This window comes from Sorex araneus, chromosome 2, assembly GCF_027595985.1.
Source record: "Sorex araneus isolate mSorAra2 chromosome 2, mSorAra2.pri, whole genome shotgun sequence".
NCBI lineage: Eukaryota > Metazoa > Chordata > Mammalia > Eulipotyphla > Soricidae > Sorex > Sorex araneus.
The window spans coordinates 132,555,992-132,568,276 of NC_073303.1; the positions used below are offsets into that span (position 1 = coordinate 132,555,992).

The following is a 12,285-nucleotide window of genomic DNA, read 5'->3' on the forward strand; positions in this document are numbered from 1 at the left end:
TAGGTAGGGCACTTGCCTTGCACCGAGACTGATCTGGGATCAATCCCCGCCGTCCCTTCTTATTCCCCGAGCATTGCCAGAAGTGTCCCCTGAGTGCAGGGCCAGGAATTGGCCCTGAATAGCACTAGTGCTCTCCCAAAAACCAAACAAGGGAGAGAAAAAAAGTAAAAGCCATTGAATAAATAGTACTCAAGGAAAGTAGAGGTCTGGGAATATACTCCCTGTCCAGCATCTGGCTTCCACGCCCGAGGCCTTGAACTGGATGCTTGGCCACATGCTGCGTGTGATCTCAAGACTCATTTCTAGAAGTGCTCTGAGAGGGCGGGCCAGATAGTTGAGTGGTCGGGATGGCCGCTACTTATGCAGTTCCTAGCCTGACCCCAGCCCCTCTCGATGCAAGGCCTGAGCAGCATTGCACTGCAGGGCCCAAGTATTAGGGCATCTGGGCCTGGGTGCTGTTGGTAAGCCCCAAACAGAGAACAGAATAATATTGGGCATTGGGCCTTGGCCTGGTTTGAACTTCCTAACATGTGTTTATGTGGATTAGCAAACTGCTACTTTTCCCTCAGCTGGTCCAAAGTGTAGGAATAAAATATTTCCATAGGAAATGTTTGTACCAGCCAGGATTGGGAGTGAGAGTGTAACGTTGCCGAACTGCACAGGAGTGAGTGGGTGGGAGAGGCAGAGAGAGACACAGGGAGAGACAGAGGGAGACAGAGGGAGAGCAGAAAGAGAGGGAGAGACAGAGAGAGAAAGCAGAGAGAGAGAGGGAGAGACAGACAGACAGAGGAGAAACAGAGACAGAGAGAACCATTTTTTGTGTTTGGGAAATAATTTTAGAAAATAACTGATGAATGCATCAGTAAGATGCATTCATTAAAGAGAGGAAGGATCCCAAGGAGCTCGGCATGAAGCCCCTTCACTGTACCACTAGAATCCTCTGGGACCTTTTGCAAATTACTTAGGTGTCTGTCAGCATCCTTATTAAAGTAATAGTGGGACTTGCAACAATGGAGTTTTAAAAGATTTTGGGTCAGAGCGATAGTACAGCAGGTATGGCTCTCGCTTGCCTTTCCTGGGGCCATTCCTGCTTCCATCCCCGGCATCACTTTGGGAATGATCTCAGGAATCACTCCTGGTGGTGCTTGAGCTTGAACCCAGGTTGCAAATGCCTTTCCCACTGTTTTATTTCTGGCCCCATGGTCCTAGTTCTTAGGTAAAAATGTTACCAGTTTTTCTCCAGTGGGAGCTATCTATGTGTACTCCCAGGTAGAACAGGCTGCTACAGACAGGAACAGGATAGGGAGACTGAGAAACAGTGGACTAAGTGACTGACACAGAATGTCCTTGTTACTCCTTTGATTTCTTTACTTACAATTACCTCAAGCAATAAGAAATTTAAAATCCACTGGAACACTTAGTTGTCCAATTGCAATATGTAAGAATTTTACAGATGCTTTAGCTAGATGCTTTTAGAGGTAATATGAGTGATCTCTTTTGATGGCATGTTATGATACCGTAATATGAATCACACTTGTTATTTTCACTTTAAGATATTTGGAGGTAAAAAACTGTTTTGAACTTTTCTTATAGGGCTTCTCTGCTGGACTCTTTGCATTCTACCATGATAAAGATGGAAATCCTCTAACGTCAAGATTTGCAGATGGCCTCCCACCTTTTAACTATAGGTACTTCATATTCATGGTTCTTCACTTTTAGGAGAACACAGAGAACATCCAAGAATCAGAGCATGTTGGGGGCCTTGAATAATAGTGACTCTAGTTCTGGCCCAAGAAAGTTGCAGCTGAGGCTGGAGAGATACAGTGTAGAGCTGGGTTGGGCCCTGGTCTTGTGTGTAGCTAACTTGGGTTGAATCCCAGCATCTCATGTGTCCTCTGAGCCTGCCAGGAGTGATCCCTGAGCACTGCTGGGTGTGACCACAAAATGAAGGGAAAGGGAGGACAGGGAAGGGGAGTGGAGTTTCATTTTATATTAAGATGAATGTGAGTAGTAGCTAATGAGTAGCTAATGAGATATACATGATACCCTTTCAGTATCTGGGTTGCAAGCCATAATGCCAAAAAGGGAAGGGGAGGGGCTGAGGGCAGAGAGAGAGAGAAAGGGGGAGAGGAAGGGAGGGAGAGAGAGAAGGAGGGAGGGAAGAGGAGAGAAAGGAAGGAAGGAGGAAGGGAGGGAAGGAAAGGAAGGAGACAAGGAAAGAAGGGAAAGAAGGAAGGAAGGAGAAAGGGAGGGAGGAAGGAAGGGGGAGGGAGGAAGTAAGGAGAGAGGAAGGGAAAGAAGGAAAAGGAGGGAAGGAAAGAAAGAGGGAGGGAGGGAAGGAGAGAGGGAGGGAGGGAGGGAGGGAGGGAGGGAGGGAGGGAGGGAGGGAGGGAGGGAAAGAAGGAAGGAAGGAAGAAGTGTCTGCCATAGAGGCAGGGTGGAGATGGTGCAGGGCCAGAAGGAAACTGGGGACATTGGTGATGGGAAATATACACTAGTGAAGAGATGGGTATTGGAATATTATTTAACTGAAACCAAATCATGCACAACTTTGTAGCTGTCTATCTTACAGTGATTCAATTAAAAATTTTTTTGGGGGGCTAGAGCAAAAGCATAGCGGGTAGGGCGTTTGTCTTGCACGTGGCCGACCTGGGTTCAATTCCCAGCATCCCATATGGTCCCCTGGGCACTGCCAGGAGTAATTCCTGAATGCAGAGCCAGGAGTGACCCCTGTGCATCACTGGATGTGACCCAAAAGGCCAAAAAAAGAAAAGCCCACATTAATCAATAGGAGTAATTCATATAACAGTAACAGTTATGACCTGCTAGGTTCTATAGTTAACATTTCTAAATATATGTACACTTAAATAACTAAAGAGCTGAAATAAATCTATCCTATCCCTGTTGTACTATAGAGATGGAGAGTCACAGAGGAGTGACAGAGTCAGATGAAGCTGTGAGTGTGACACTGCAAATACCTTATTCATTGGGCACCACTTTTTTCGCTTTCACAGATACTAGATTTATTGGAAATTGAGCACACTTGCATACTTTGATAGGTAATTAGTATTTCCCCTTAAATTTTTCTTCCAGGATTTACTTATGTAAAGTTTAAAGTGTTTTAGCACAGAATTATTCATAAAATTGTTTTTTAATTTTTATAACCCTAAATAAAAGATACAGTCTTTGAAAAAAATTTACTTTACCAACTTATTGTTCATTTACAGTTTTGTAGAATTTCAGAGAATTAGTTTATTCATCTGTATGTATGTCGGTATCAACCACCTTTGAAATTAAGGGGAGAGGGAGAGAGAAAGGGAGGGGGAGAGGTCTCCCATATGTCGGGAAAAAACACAGTAAGGAAACAAAAAGATGGTCCGAGTCCTCAGCACTGAAGGTTCTTGATGGTAGAGCTGAGTTGCCGTGGGGTTGGCATTAGGAAGGGTGCTTGGGCCCTGGTGGCGGGAAGTGGGCTCTCTGATGACAGATCTGGTGGTGGATGGTGTGTGCATAGAAAGGAGGATCAACATTGCGATAATGCCAATACTTCAATTAAAAATGGTTTTTATAAAAGGAAAAAAGGTGCATATGAGTTTTACTCTTTCACCTTACAAATGAGGTCTCTGAGAAGGGGGACTGTGGTCTTTGAAAGCATCAATGATTAGATAGGGATTGTGCACGTGTGAAGTAGGTGAGAGAGAGCTATCCCCCCTTGGGCTGCCCGCACAGGAACTGTTGTGAGGCTCTGTGTTCTTGCACCGAGGCTGCTCCTCAAAAGCTGATCACAGTATAAATGGACATCATGGAAATATAAGAAAATCAGCTGTTGAACATTTACAGTTTGATTGGTATTATTCCAAATAATAAATTTATTTGGAGAAATTGTTCATTTGGAAGTAAGGATTTTGAAGAGGTATTTGAGTGATTAAAAGGTATTTATTTTTCTGCTATTCACTGTTCACGGCTATTCACTATTATGTTTAAATATTGACTTACCTTAGAAAACAAAAGTAATTAATAATTTTTTTTGAGAGACAAGGGATTTCAAGGATGATAAATAGACATGATACAACAAATACAAAAATTAATAATTTTGGAATCTGGGTTAGATGTTGGACTGGAGCGAGATAGCACAGCGGGTAGGGCGTTTGCCTTGCATGTAGCTGACCCGGGTTTGATTCCTCTGTCCCTCTCAGAAGCCCAGCAAGTTACCGAGAGTATCCCATCCGCACAGCAGAACCTGGCAAGCTATCTGTGGCATATTCGATACACCAAAAACAGTAACAAGTCTCACAATGGAGATGTTACTGGTGCCTGCTCGAACAAATCGATGAACAATGGGACAATAGTGCTACAGTGCTACAGTGGGTTAGATGTTGGCTGTATAGATATTTGTGTAAATTCACACGAGACCAGCTGTGTAAATTCACCAGCCAGACGGCTGTGTAAATTCAGCAGACCGGGGCCACTGTTGGCTTGGGTGATTCTCAAGAATCATCTAGGGGGGAATTTGAAAAGTTCTTTCTTTAGGTTAGGGAATGGCGAGATAATCAGGGGTAAGGTGTTGCCTTCCCTGGAGCTGCCCTGGCTCAGTCCTGGCTTCACAGACAGTCTCCAGAGCACCAGGGCGGCAGCTGGGGAGCATGAGCCCCAGCACCCCCAGCACCCACCACAAATATGAAACCAGGGGCGTTGGGGACCATTGGATGGCTAGAACCCAGTCACGAACAACTTTGTAACTGTATTTCATAGTGTTCAATTAAAAAACAGATTGAGATCTGGGAGGGGGAGTCTTAATTGCCATATTGGGTGTCAGGGTTGCTCCGTGTAGAATTATCTTCCTCCACTCGCATTTGCAAGGCCTTAGATTCGATCCCTGTTTTTCCCCCTCCCAAAATATTAAACAGAAACTACCATAGTATTTTTTCTTTTGTTTTTGAGATTATGCCAGGGCACACTCCCAGTCTGTATCGAATATTCTGCATATTGTAGATCTTTTCCCTTTCAGCCAATCTCACAGGCCTGTATTTCCAGGACTGCTAGTGAGTTTAAGCCATTTGCATTTTCTCTTTTTAACCTATTAATTTAATTTTCCTGAACTTTTAGATTTTGTTTCATTTCTCTGGTCACAACATATTTTAGGAGTTCTTTATTAATTAGGATATTAATCTTTATTATGTTTGCTTCAGATATTTTCTGTTCCGTATTTTTTAAATATATTTTTGCTATGCAGAAATACTTTGAAGGTTCATGTCAGTGAATTAATTTATTTTTCCTTTATTACTTAGGAAAGTGTCTTATTTGTTTGGTCTTGCTTTTTGGGCCACACCTGGCCACACTCAGGGCTTGTTTCTGGCTCTGCACTCAGGGATCCCTCTTGGTGGTGCTCAGAAGACCAAAGTGTGTCAGAGATTGAACCTGGGTTGGCTATGTGCAAGGTGAGCACCTCACCTGCTGTACTCTCACTCCAGCCCTACTTGGTAAAGTTTCTGCACTCCAGAGATTCTGCCAGAGGCTGAGGGAGTAGTTTACGTTGTAGAGCACATGCTAGAATGTTCCAAATCCTGCACTATTCCCCTCTGGCATTGTTTTTGTCCCTCTTCACCAGCACCATTTGGTGTTGTGCTGGTGGCCCTGTCTCTGAACACCATCATGTGTAGCCCCTTTGAAAAATAATTCTTTTTGTTTCTTTGTTTTTTTGCTTTTTTGGGTCATACCTGGTGATGCACAGGGGTTACTCCTGGCTCTGCACTCAGGAATTACTCCTCGTGGTACTCAGGGGACCATATGGGATGCTGGGAATCAAATCTGGGTTACCCATGTGCAAGGCAAATACTCTACCCACTGTGCTATCGCTCCAGCCCCCCAAAATATTTTTTTTGTTTGTCTTTTGGGGTCACACCCAACAGTGCTCAAGGCTTACTCTGGCTGTATAGTCAGGGATCACACCCGGTGACACTCCTGGGATCCAGCTGGGTTCAGCTCCACGTGAGGCCCCTGACCACCTTTACCTCTTGGCTTGTCTGAACGGGTTCTAGTCCTTATACATTTAGCATTTAAACTTTTTCTTTTTGTAGATGATTTTAATACACTTGAAATTTAAATTTGCTATGTGTTGCTTTAGGGTTCCTTTGCAAGATACATTTGTTTTTATAATTGTTAAAAGTCTTTTGAGGATCTTGGCCTAAAGTATTATTGAAACAAGTTTTATCTGAAAATTTGTTTTTACTGATATTAGTGTGACCATTCCTGATTTTGTGCATTTGTTTTTAAATAACACATCAGCTAGCTTAGGACTTACTCAGTCGTCACTCCCAGCACTGCTCAGGCACTTAGGACTTCCTCAGGAGTCACTCCTAGCACTGCTCAGGGACTTAGGACTTCCTCAGGAGTCACTCCCAGCACTGCTCAGGGACTGTGTGCCACTGAGGACTGAACCAGGCTTTAGTGGGAGCACGCATGGCAAGCACCTTACCCCTGTGCTATTTCTCCAGCCCCATTCCTCCTTTCTTAATGAGTGTTTGCATCTTTATATTTTTTATTTTTCAATATTTTGGGCCACACCTGGTGAACCTGGTGGTTCTTGGGCATAATTTCTGGCTTGGTACACCAGGGAAGTGGGGGTTATTCCTGGTGGTGCTCAAGGGACCGTGTGTTACTGGGACCTGATCCTGCGTGGAAAGCATTCACATATTCACTCTAGCCTTTGGAAGTGTGTGTGTGTGTGTGTGTGTGTGTGTGTGTGTGTGTGTGTGTGTGTGTGTGTGTTCTGTTGCTTATTTTGTTTTTGGCCCACACCTAGTGGTGTTTGGGACTTACTTGTGTTCTGTGCTCAGGGATCACTTCAGGTGCTTGGGGAATCATGCGCAGCGCCAGATTTGAACTGGGTCTGCTGTATGTCAGGCAAATGCCTTAACCCCTGTACTGACTTTCTGGCCACTCTGCTTACATCTTTTAATCTTTTCACATTCAAAACATTTGTGAACTCGAGTCTGAACTGTGTCTCTGGGTGGCATGTAGTTGGATTATAGAGGTTTTACCTTGATTGTGAACTATTTTCAAGACTGCCATAGTGCTAAGGGATAGGACATGAGAAAAACACCACAAATCGATGTTCTTGCTGACATTTATGTTTCCTGGATTGCTGAAAGATTTTGATCAATTTCCAGCATTTAAAAAAAGTTGATTTGGGACTGGAGATATAATACAGTGCTAAAGCACTTGCCTTACACCTGGTCAAGTTTGATCCCTGGTACCACATAAGCTTCTCTGGGCACCACTGGGAGTGATCCTGAGCATCACCAGGAGTGATCCTGAGTGTATAGGCAGGAGGAAGCCCTGAGCACTGCCAGGAGTGGTCCTGAGCGTATAGGCAGGAGGAAGCCCTGAGCACTGCCAGGAGTGATCCTGCGCGTATAGGCAGGAGGAAGCAGTGGCCCCCAAATCAAAATAATAAAATTCAATGAAGCATTTTATTTGTTGAATTTTTCTGCTTTTTTCTTCAATGTCATGAAACAGATCATTTTCTTAGGTGACTCTCTTTTGCTGACAGCCACCTGAAGTTTATTTTTGTATCTACCACAAACTAATTATTTATCTTTTTCCTTTGATGGATAACCATTTCACATAATTATTACAATTTCTCACTAAATTAAAATACCCTTTTTGAGAGAGAACCCTAATAAACTCAGTTAGAAATGGAAGAGGGGACTTCACAATAGATACCACATAAATTCAAAGGATCATCAGAGATCGCTTTGAGAACCTTTATGCCATGAAATTAGAGAACATAGAAGAACATAGAAGAAATAGATAAGTTCCTCTACCTCCCAAGGCTGAACCAAGATGATTTGGAATATCTGAACAGATCCAGCACTATGGGGGAAATTGAAACAGTAATCAGAAGTCTTCCCCAAAACAAAATCACAGTGATTTGATAAAAAAAAAAAAAAAAGAAATGAAATCTCTCCTTTTTTAAAATTCTCATGTATATTTGGATCTATATCTGGATTTGCTTTTGTTTTATCCAGCAAATTTATTAAAAGGGGGTAACACTTTTTTCTCATAGCTTAGTGTTAGCTACGTGAACTTGAGTAAGTTACATCTAAGTAGCTCTCTTTATTAGCGTAATAGTGATGCTAATTCATAAGGTTGTTGACAAGATCATATTAGAAAATGCTGTGAAGTGTAGGCTGGGGTGTTGCCTGTGGAAGCCCGAGGCTCATTCTCCAGCAAGTTGCTGAGAGACAGAGACACTCTCAAGGACTTGATGGGGACTTTCAGTGCATGGGAACGCAGATGTTTAGACTCAGGGTGGATATTATAACACTTCACATTTGAAGTGGTGGCAGATTTGCAGAGTTGTCTCATTATTCTTTAATTGCAGCCTTGGATTATATCAGTGGAGCGATAAAGTCATTCGAAAAGTGGAGCGGTCCTGGCACATTCGGGATGACAAGGTGGTTCCTCACACTGTGCATCTCCTGGTGACGCCTCGGGTTGTCGTGAGTATGAGTCACTCCAGGCTCATCAGCCTGTGCTTCAGTCACCATCGTTAAGAATTTATACCTGAATTTTAAGCCTAGAATCACTGTCATCCTGTTGCTCATTGATTTGTTCGAGCGGGCACCAGTAACATCTCTCATTGAGAGACTTATTGTTATGTTTTTGGCATATCCAATACGCATGGGTAGCTTGCCAGGCTCTGCCGTGTGGGCTCGATACTCTCGTTAGCTTGCCAGGCTCTCTGAGAGGGGTAGAGGAATCGAACACGGGTCGGCCGCATGAAAGGTGAAAGCCCAACCGCTGTGCTATCGCTCCAGCCCAGAGCCTAGAATAGGAACCATAATATAAAGGTAATACCATAAGTTTGAAGCCAAGGTTAGTCAGGGGAAAAGGAAATTTGGTCATGACTACCCACTGAATTAAGTCAGGGTTCCTTTATTGTAATAACGTCTTCCTGATCACTGGTCCACTTGTATTTGTGGGGATTCTCTGAGAAACAACCAGTAGTTTGTTTCTCTCTCTCTCTCTCTCTCTCTCTCTCTCTCTCTCTCTCTCTCTCTCTCTCTCACTCTCTCTCTCCCCCCTCCCTCTCCTTCCTTCCTTCCTTCCTTCCTTCCTTCCTTCCTTCCTTCCTTCCTTCCTTCCTTCCTTCCTTCCTTCCTTCCTTCCTACCTTCTTTCCTTTCTTCTTTCTTTTTTTCTTTCTTTCTCTCCTCTCTTTCCTCTCCCCCCACATTTTCTGGGAGAGAAAAAGAGACAGAGATAAATCTTAATTTATTAAGATTTATATTCCACACAGCTGTGAAATTTTGGTGAGTTCTGCTCCTATAAGAGCAGTTGTTCAACTGATTGAGTGAAGCCCATCTAATTACGAAAGGTAACCTGCTTTATTGAGAGTCCAGTGGTTCCATGTTCATCTCATGAAAATGCCCTCACATAAACATCCAGAAGAAAACTGTTTGTCTACCTATTTGGATATCTGGCCAAATTTTTTTTTTTTAAATTTTTGGGTCACACCCGGCGATGCACAGGGGTTACTCCTGATTCTGCACTCAGGAATTACTCCTGGTGGTGCTCAGGGGACCATATGGGATGCTGAGATTTGAACCCGGGTCGGCCGCGTGCAAGGCAAATGCCCTACCCACTGTGCTATCACTCCAGCCCCATCTGGCCAAAATATTTTGACACATAAAATTGACCCTCAGATGGGTTCATTCACTCCTCCATTTATTTGGATGTTTTTGGTTGTTGTTGGCTTTTTTTGTTTGTTTATTTGTGTTTGGGTCACACCCAGTGATGCTCAGGGGTTACTCCTGTCTCTGCACTCCTGAGACAGGAGTAACTGTCTCCTGTCCTGGCAGTACTCAGGGATGATATGGGATGCTGGGGATCAAGCCAGGTCAGCCACAAGCAAGGGCAGTGCCTTACATGTTGTAGTATTTCCCAGCTCCATTGTTCATTGTTATTAAGGTTTGGTTTGGTATTATGGGTCATGCCTGGTAGCACTTAGGTCTTCCTGGCTCAGTGCACAGAGGATGCTCCTGGTAGTGTTAAGGGGACCAGGTGATGTTGGGTTCAGAACTGGGGCATTCCTGCAGGCCATTAGGCTCTCTCTCTGTCCCCATGCCCTTTGTGGAGGGGGGGGGCACATCCAACAGTGCTCAGGGCTGACTCCTGGCTACTTGTTCAAGGGTCACTCCTGGTGGTGCTCAGTGATCATTTAGGATGCTGTGTGTGTGTGTGTGGGGGGGGGGGGGTGTTGTTAATTCACTCATGGATAAGGTTTATGTCACTCTCTTCTTGGCCATTGATGAGGTTATATGGTCCCAGGGGCAGTTTGTGGGTGTGACTGCCAAGCTACTGGTAAACTTGGGAGCTGTGGGGAGGAAGCCCAGTTCTGCTCTGAGTGAGCCTGGAGATCTCAGTCACGGGTCTCACATACCTGAAGGGCATACCTGAAGGGCGTTTTTCTGAAGGTTCCCTCATGGGTGAGGCTTGTCTGAGCCTATGGAGAGCGGCCTTGAGCATGGCTATGCGATTGGGTTCTGGAGGGTTTTGGCTGCCAGGGTTCTGCTGGGGAGGGGAGGAAAATTCAACCCTCCCCCTTCTGAGCTTCGCCTGTGAAGACAGCCTGGCACCGGGGTAGGACATTCTATGGATCTTGGCTGTTGATGAGATTACTTCGCACTGGGGTGGGGAGTGGGGGGCAGTGTGTGGGTGTGACTGCCAAGCTACTGGAAAACTGGGGACCTGGGGGGAGGAGGCCCAGTCCCACTCTGAGCAAGCCTGGAGATTAGACATTTAATGTTTTAAATGAACTCTATCCTCTTAACAAAATAATTCTTTAATCTCTACTTTATTTTATTAAGTTTGGTAAAGAGTTTGCCATTTTCTTTTTGTGCTTTTATAGTGTATGTATTTTTTTCTGATTCTTAGGAGGAAGCGAGAAAACATTTTGACTGTCCAGTTCTGGAGGGAATGGAACTTGAAAATCAAGGTGGTATGGGCACTGAGCTCAACCACTGGGAAAAACGCTTACTAGAGGTCAGTGTACTTTCAAATTTTACCAGAAATAAAAGTAATTTCTGTTCAAAGCAGAAGTTATTCAAGACAATAGTAGGTTATAAAGGTACCACTTTAAAATGCATTTTCCTTCCAGCTTTCTAGATGTACTTTCCAGTTGCAATCACTTTCTTCCCCAGAGCAAAGCAAGATAGTTTTTATTGAAAGAAATTTACTTAGAAAGATATGAGGGGAGAGGAAGAGAGAGTACGGGCTTCTCCGGAATGGAAAAAAGCAAGCAAGGCAAGAGAACTAGTAAGAGGCGTGTTTGAGGCAGAACATGGGTTGAGAGAGCAAGCCTGTCTCTGCTTTTGGTAGTTTTTATACAGCGCACACAGGTACCCCTAGATGCACAGAGCTATAAGGGTGTTATCAGTACTGTAAGTTTACATTGCTGTAAGAAAATCCACATGTAAATGAGGCCCTGTACTGTTCACAGATTAACTGTGGACACACAGTGCTCTGATTGTTTTAAGTGGGCCCAAACATTCATGCAACCTTTTCCTTCCTTCTCCTCCCCTCCCCTCTTCCTCCCCCTCCCCTCTCCTTCCCCTTCCCTCCCTCCTCTCCTTTCCTCCCCTCCTCTCCCTTCCTCTCCTCCTCTCCCCTCCCCTCCTCTTTCCCCTCCTCTCCTCTCCCTTCCCCTCCTCTCCTCTTCCCTCTTTTTTTTTAGGCTGCACCTAGCACAATGTTCAGGTCTCATTCCTGGTTCTACACTCAGGGATCACTCATGGCGGTGCTTAGGGGACCATGTGGGGTGCTGGCAAGCACCCTACCCACTGTACTCTCAGTAGGCCTCCATACACCCTTTTTCATTTAGTGTATCTTAAATATCTTTTTGAGGCAGTAAAAGATATTTTACTGCTATGAGTCATGAGACTTAAACAGGATACACTGAATTATCTGCCACTTACTGGAGGCTAGGAAGAAAGCACGCGTGCAGTGCCGCAGAGTACAGCATTTCTCTGTGGCTCAGGCTGGTGCTGTGTGAGCGTTAGCTTGACCCCGAGCCCATCCCCATAAGAACTATTACCGCTCTTAGTGGGTGCACAGACAGTGTCCTGCCCCCAGGGCCTGGCCTGTGAGGTGCTGCACTAGGGAAAGCCAGGCGGCCAGCCTCATGTGGTCATTCCTGTGCCTTTCTCTCCATGCAGAGGCTCGGCTAGGGTTTTTATCTCCTGAAGGCATGTTTCTGGTATCACTGGCGACATTTCACCTT

General features: G+C 44.6%; 1 protein-coding gene across 4 annotated transcripts in view; it reads left to right on the forward strand.

Annotated features, from left to right (window-relative positions):
- Nucleotides 1-12,285, forward strand: part of LMLN (leishmanolysin like peptidase) — an 80,190-nt gene that overhangs the window by 32,869 nt on the left and 35,036 nt on the right. For all 4 annotated transcript variants that reach the window (XM_055126916.1, XM_055126919.1, XM_055126917.1 and 1 more), the window contains 3 exons: nt 1,594-1,688; nt 8,387-8,504; nt 10,941-11,048. In XM_055126916.1, the coding sequence (XP_054982891.1) occupies nt 1,594-1,688; nt 8,387-8,504; nt 10,941-11,048 (321 nt within the window). The remainder of the gene's footprint in view (nt 1-1,593; nt 1,689-8,386; nt 8,505-10,940; nt 11,049-12,285) is intronic.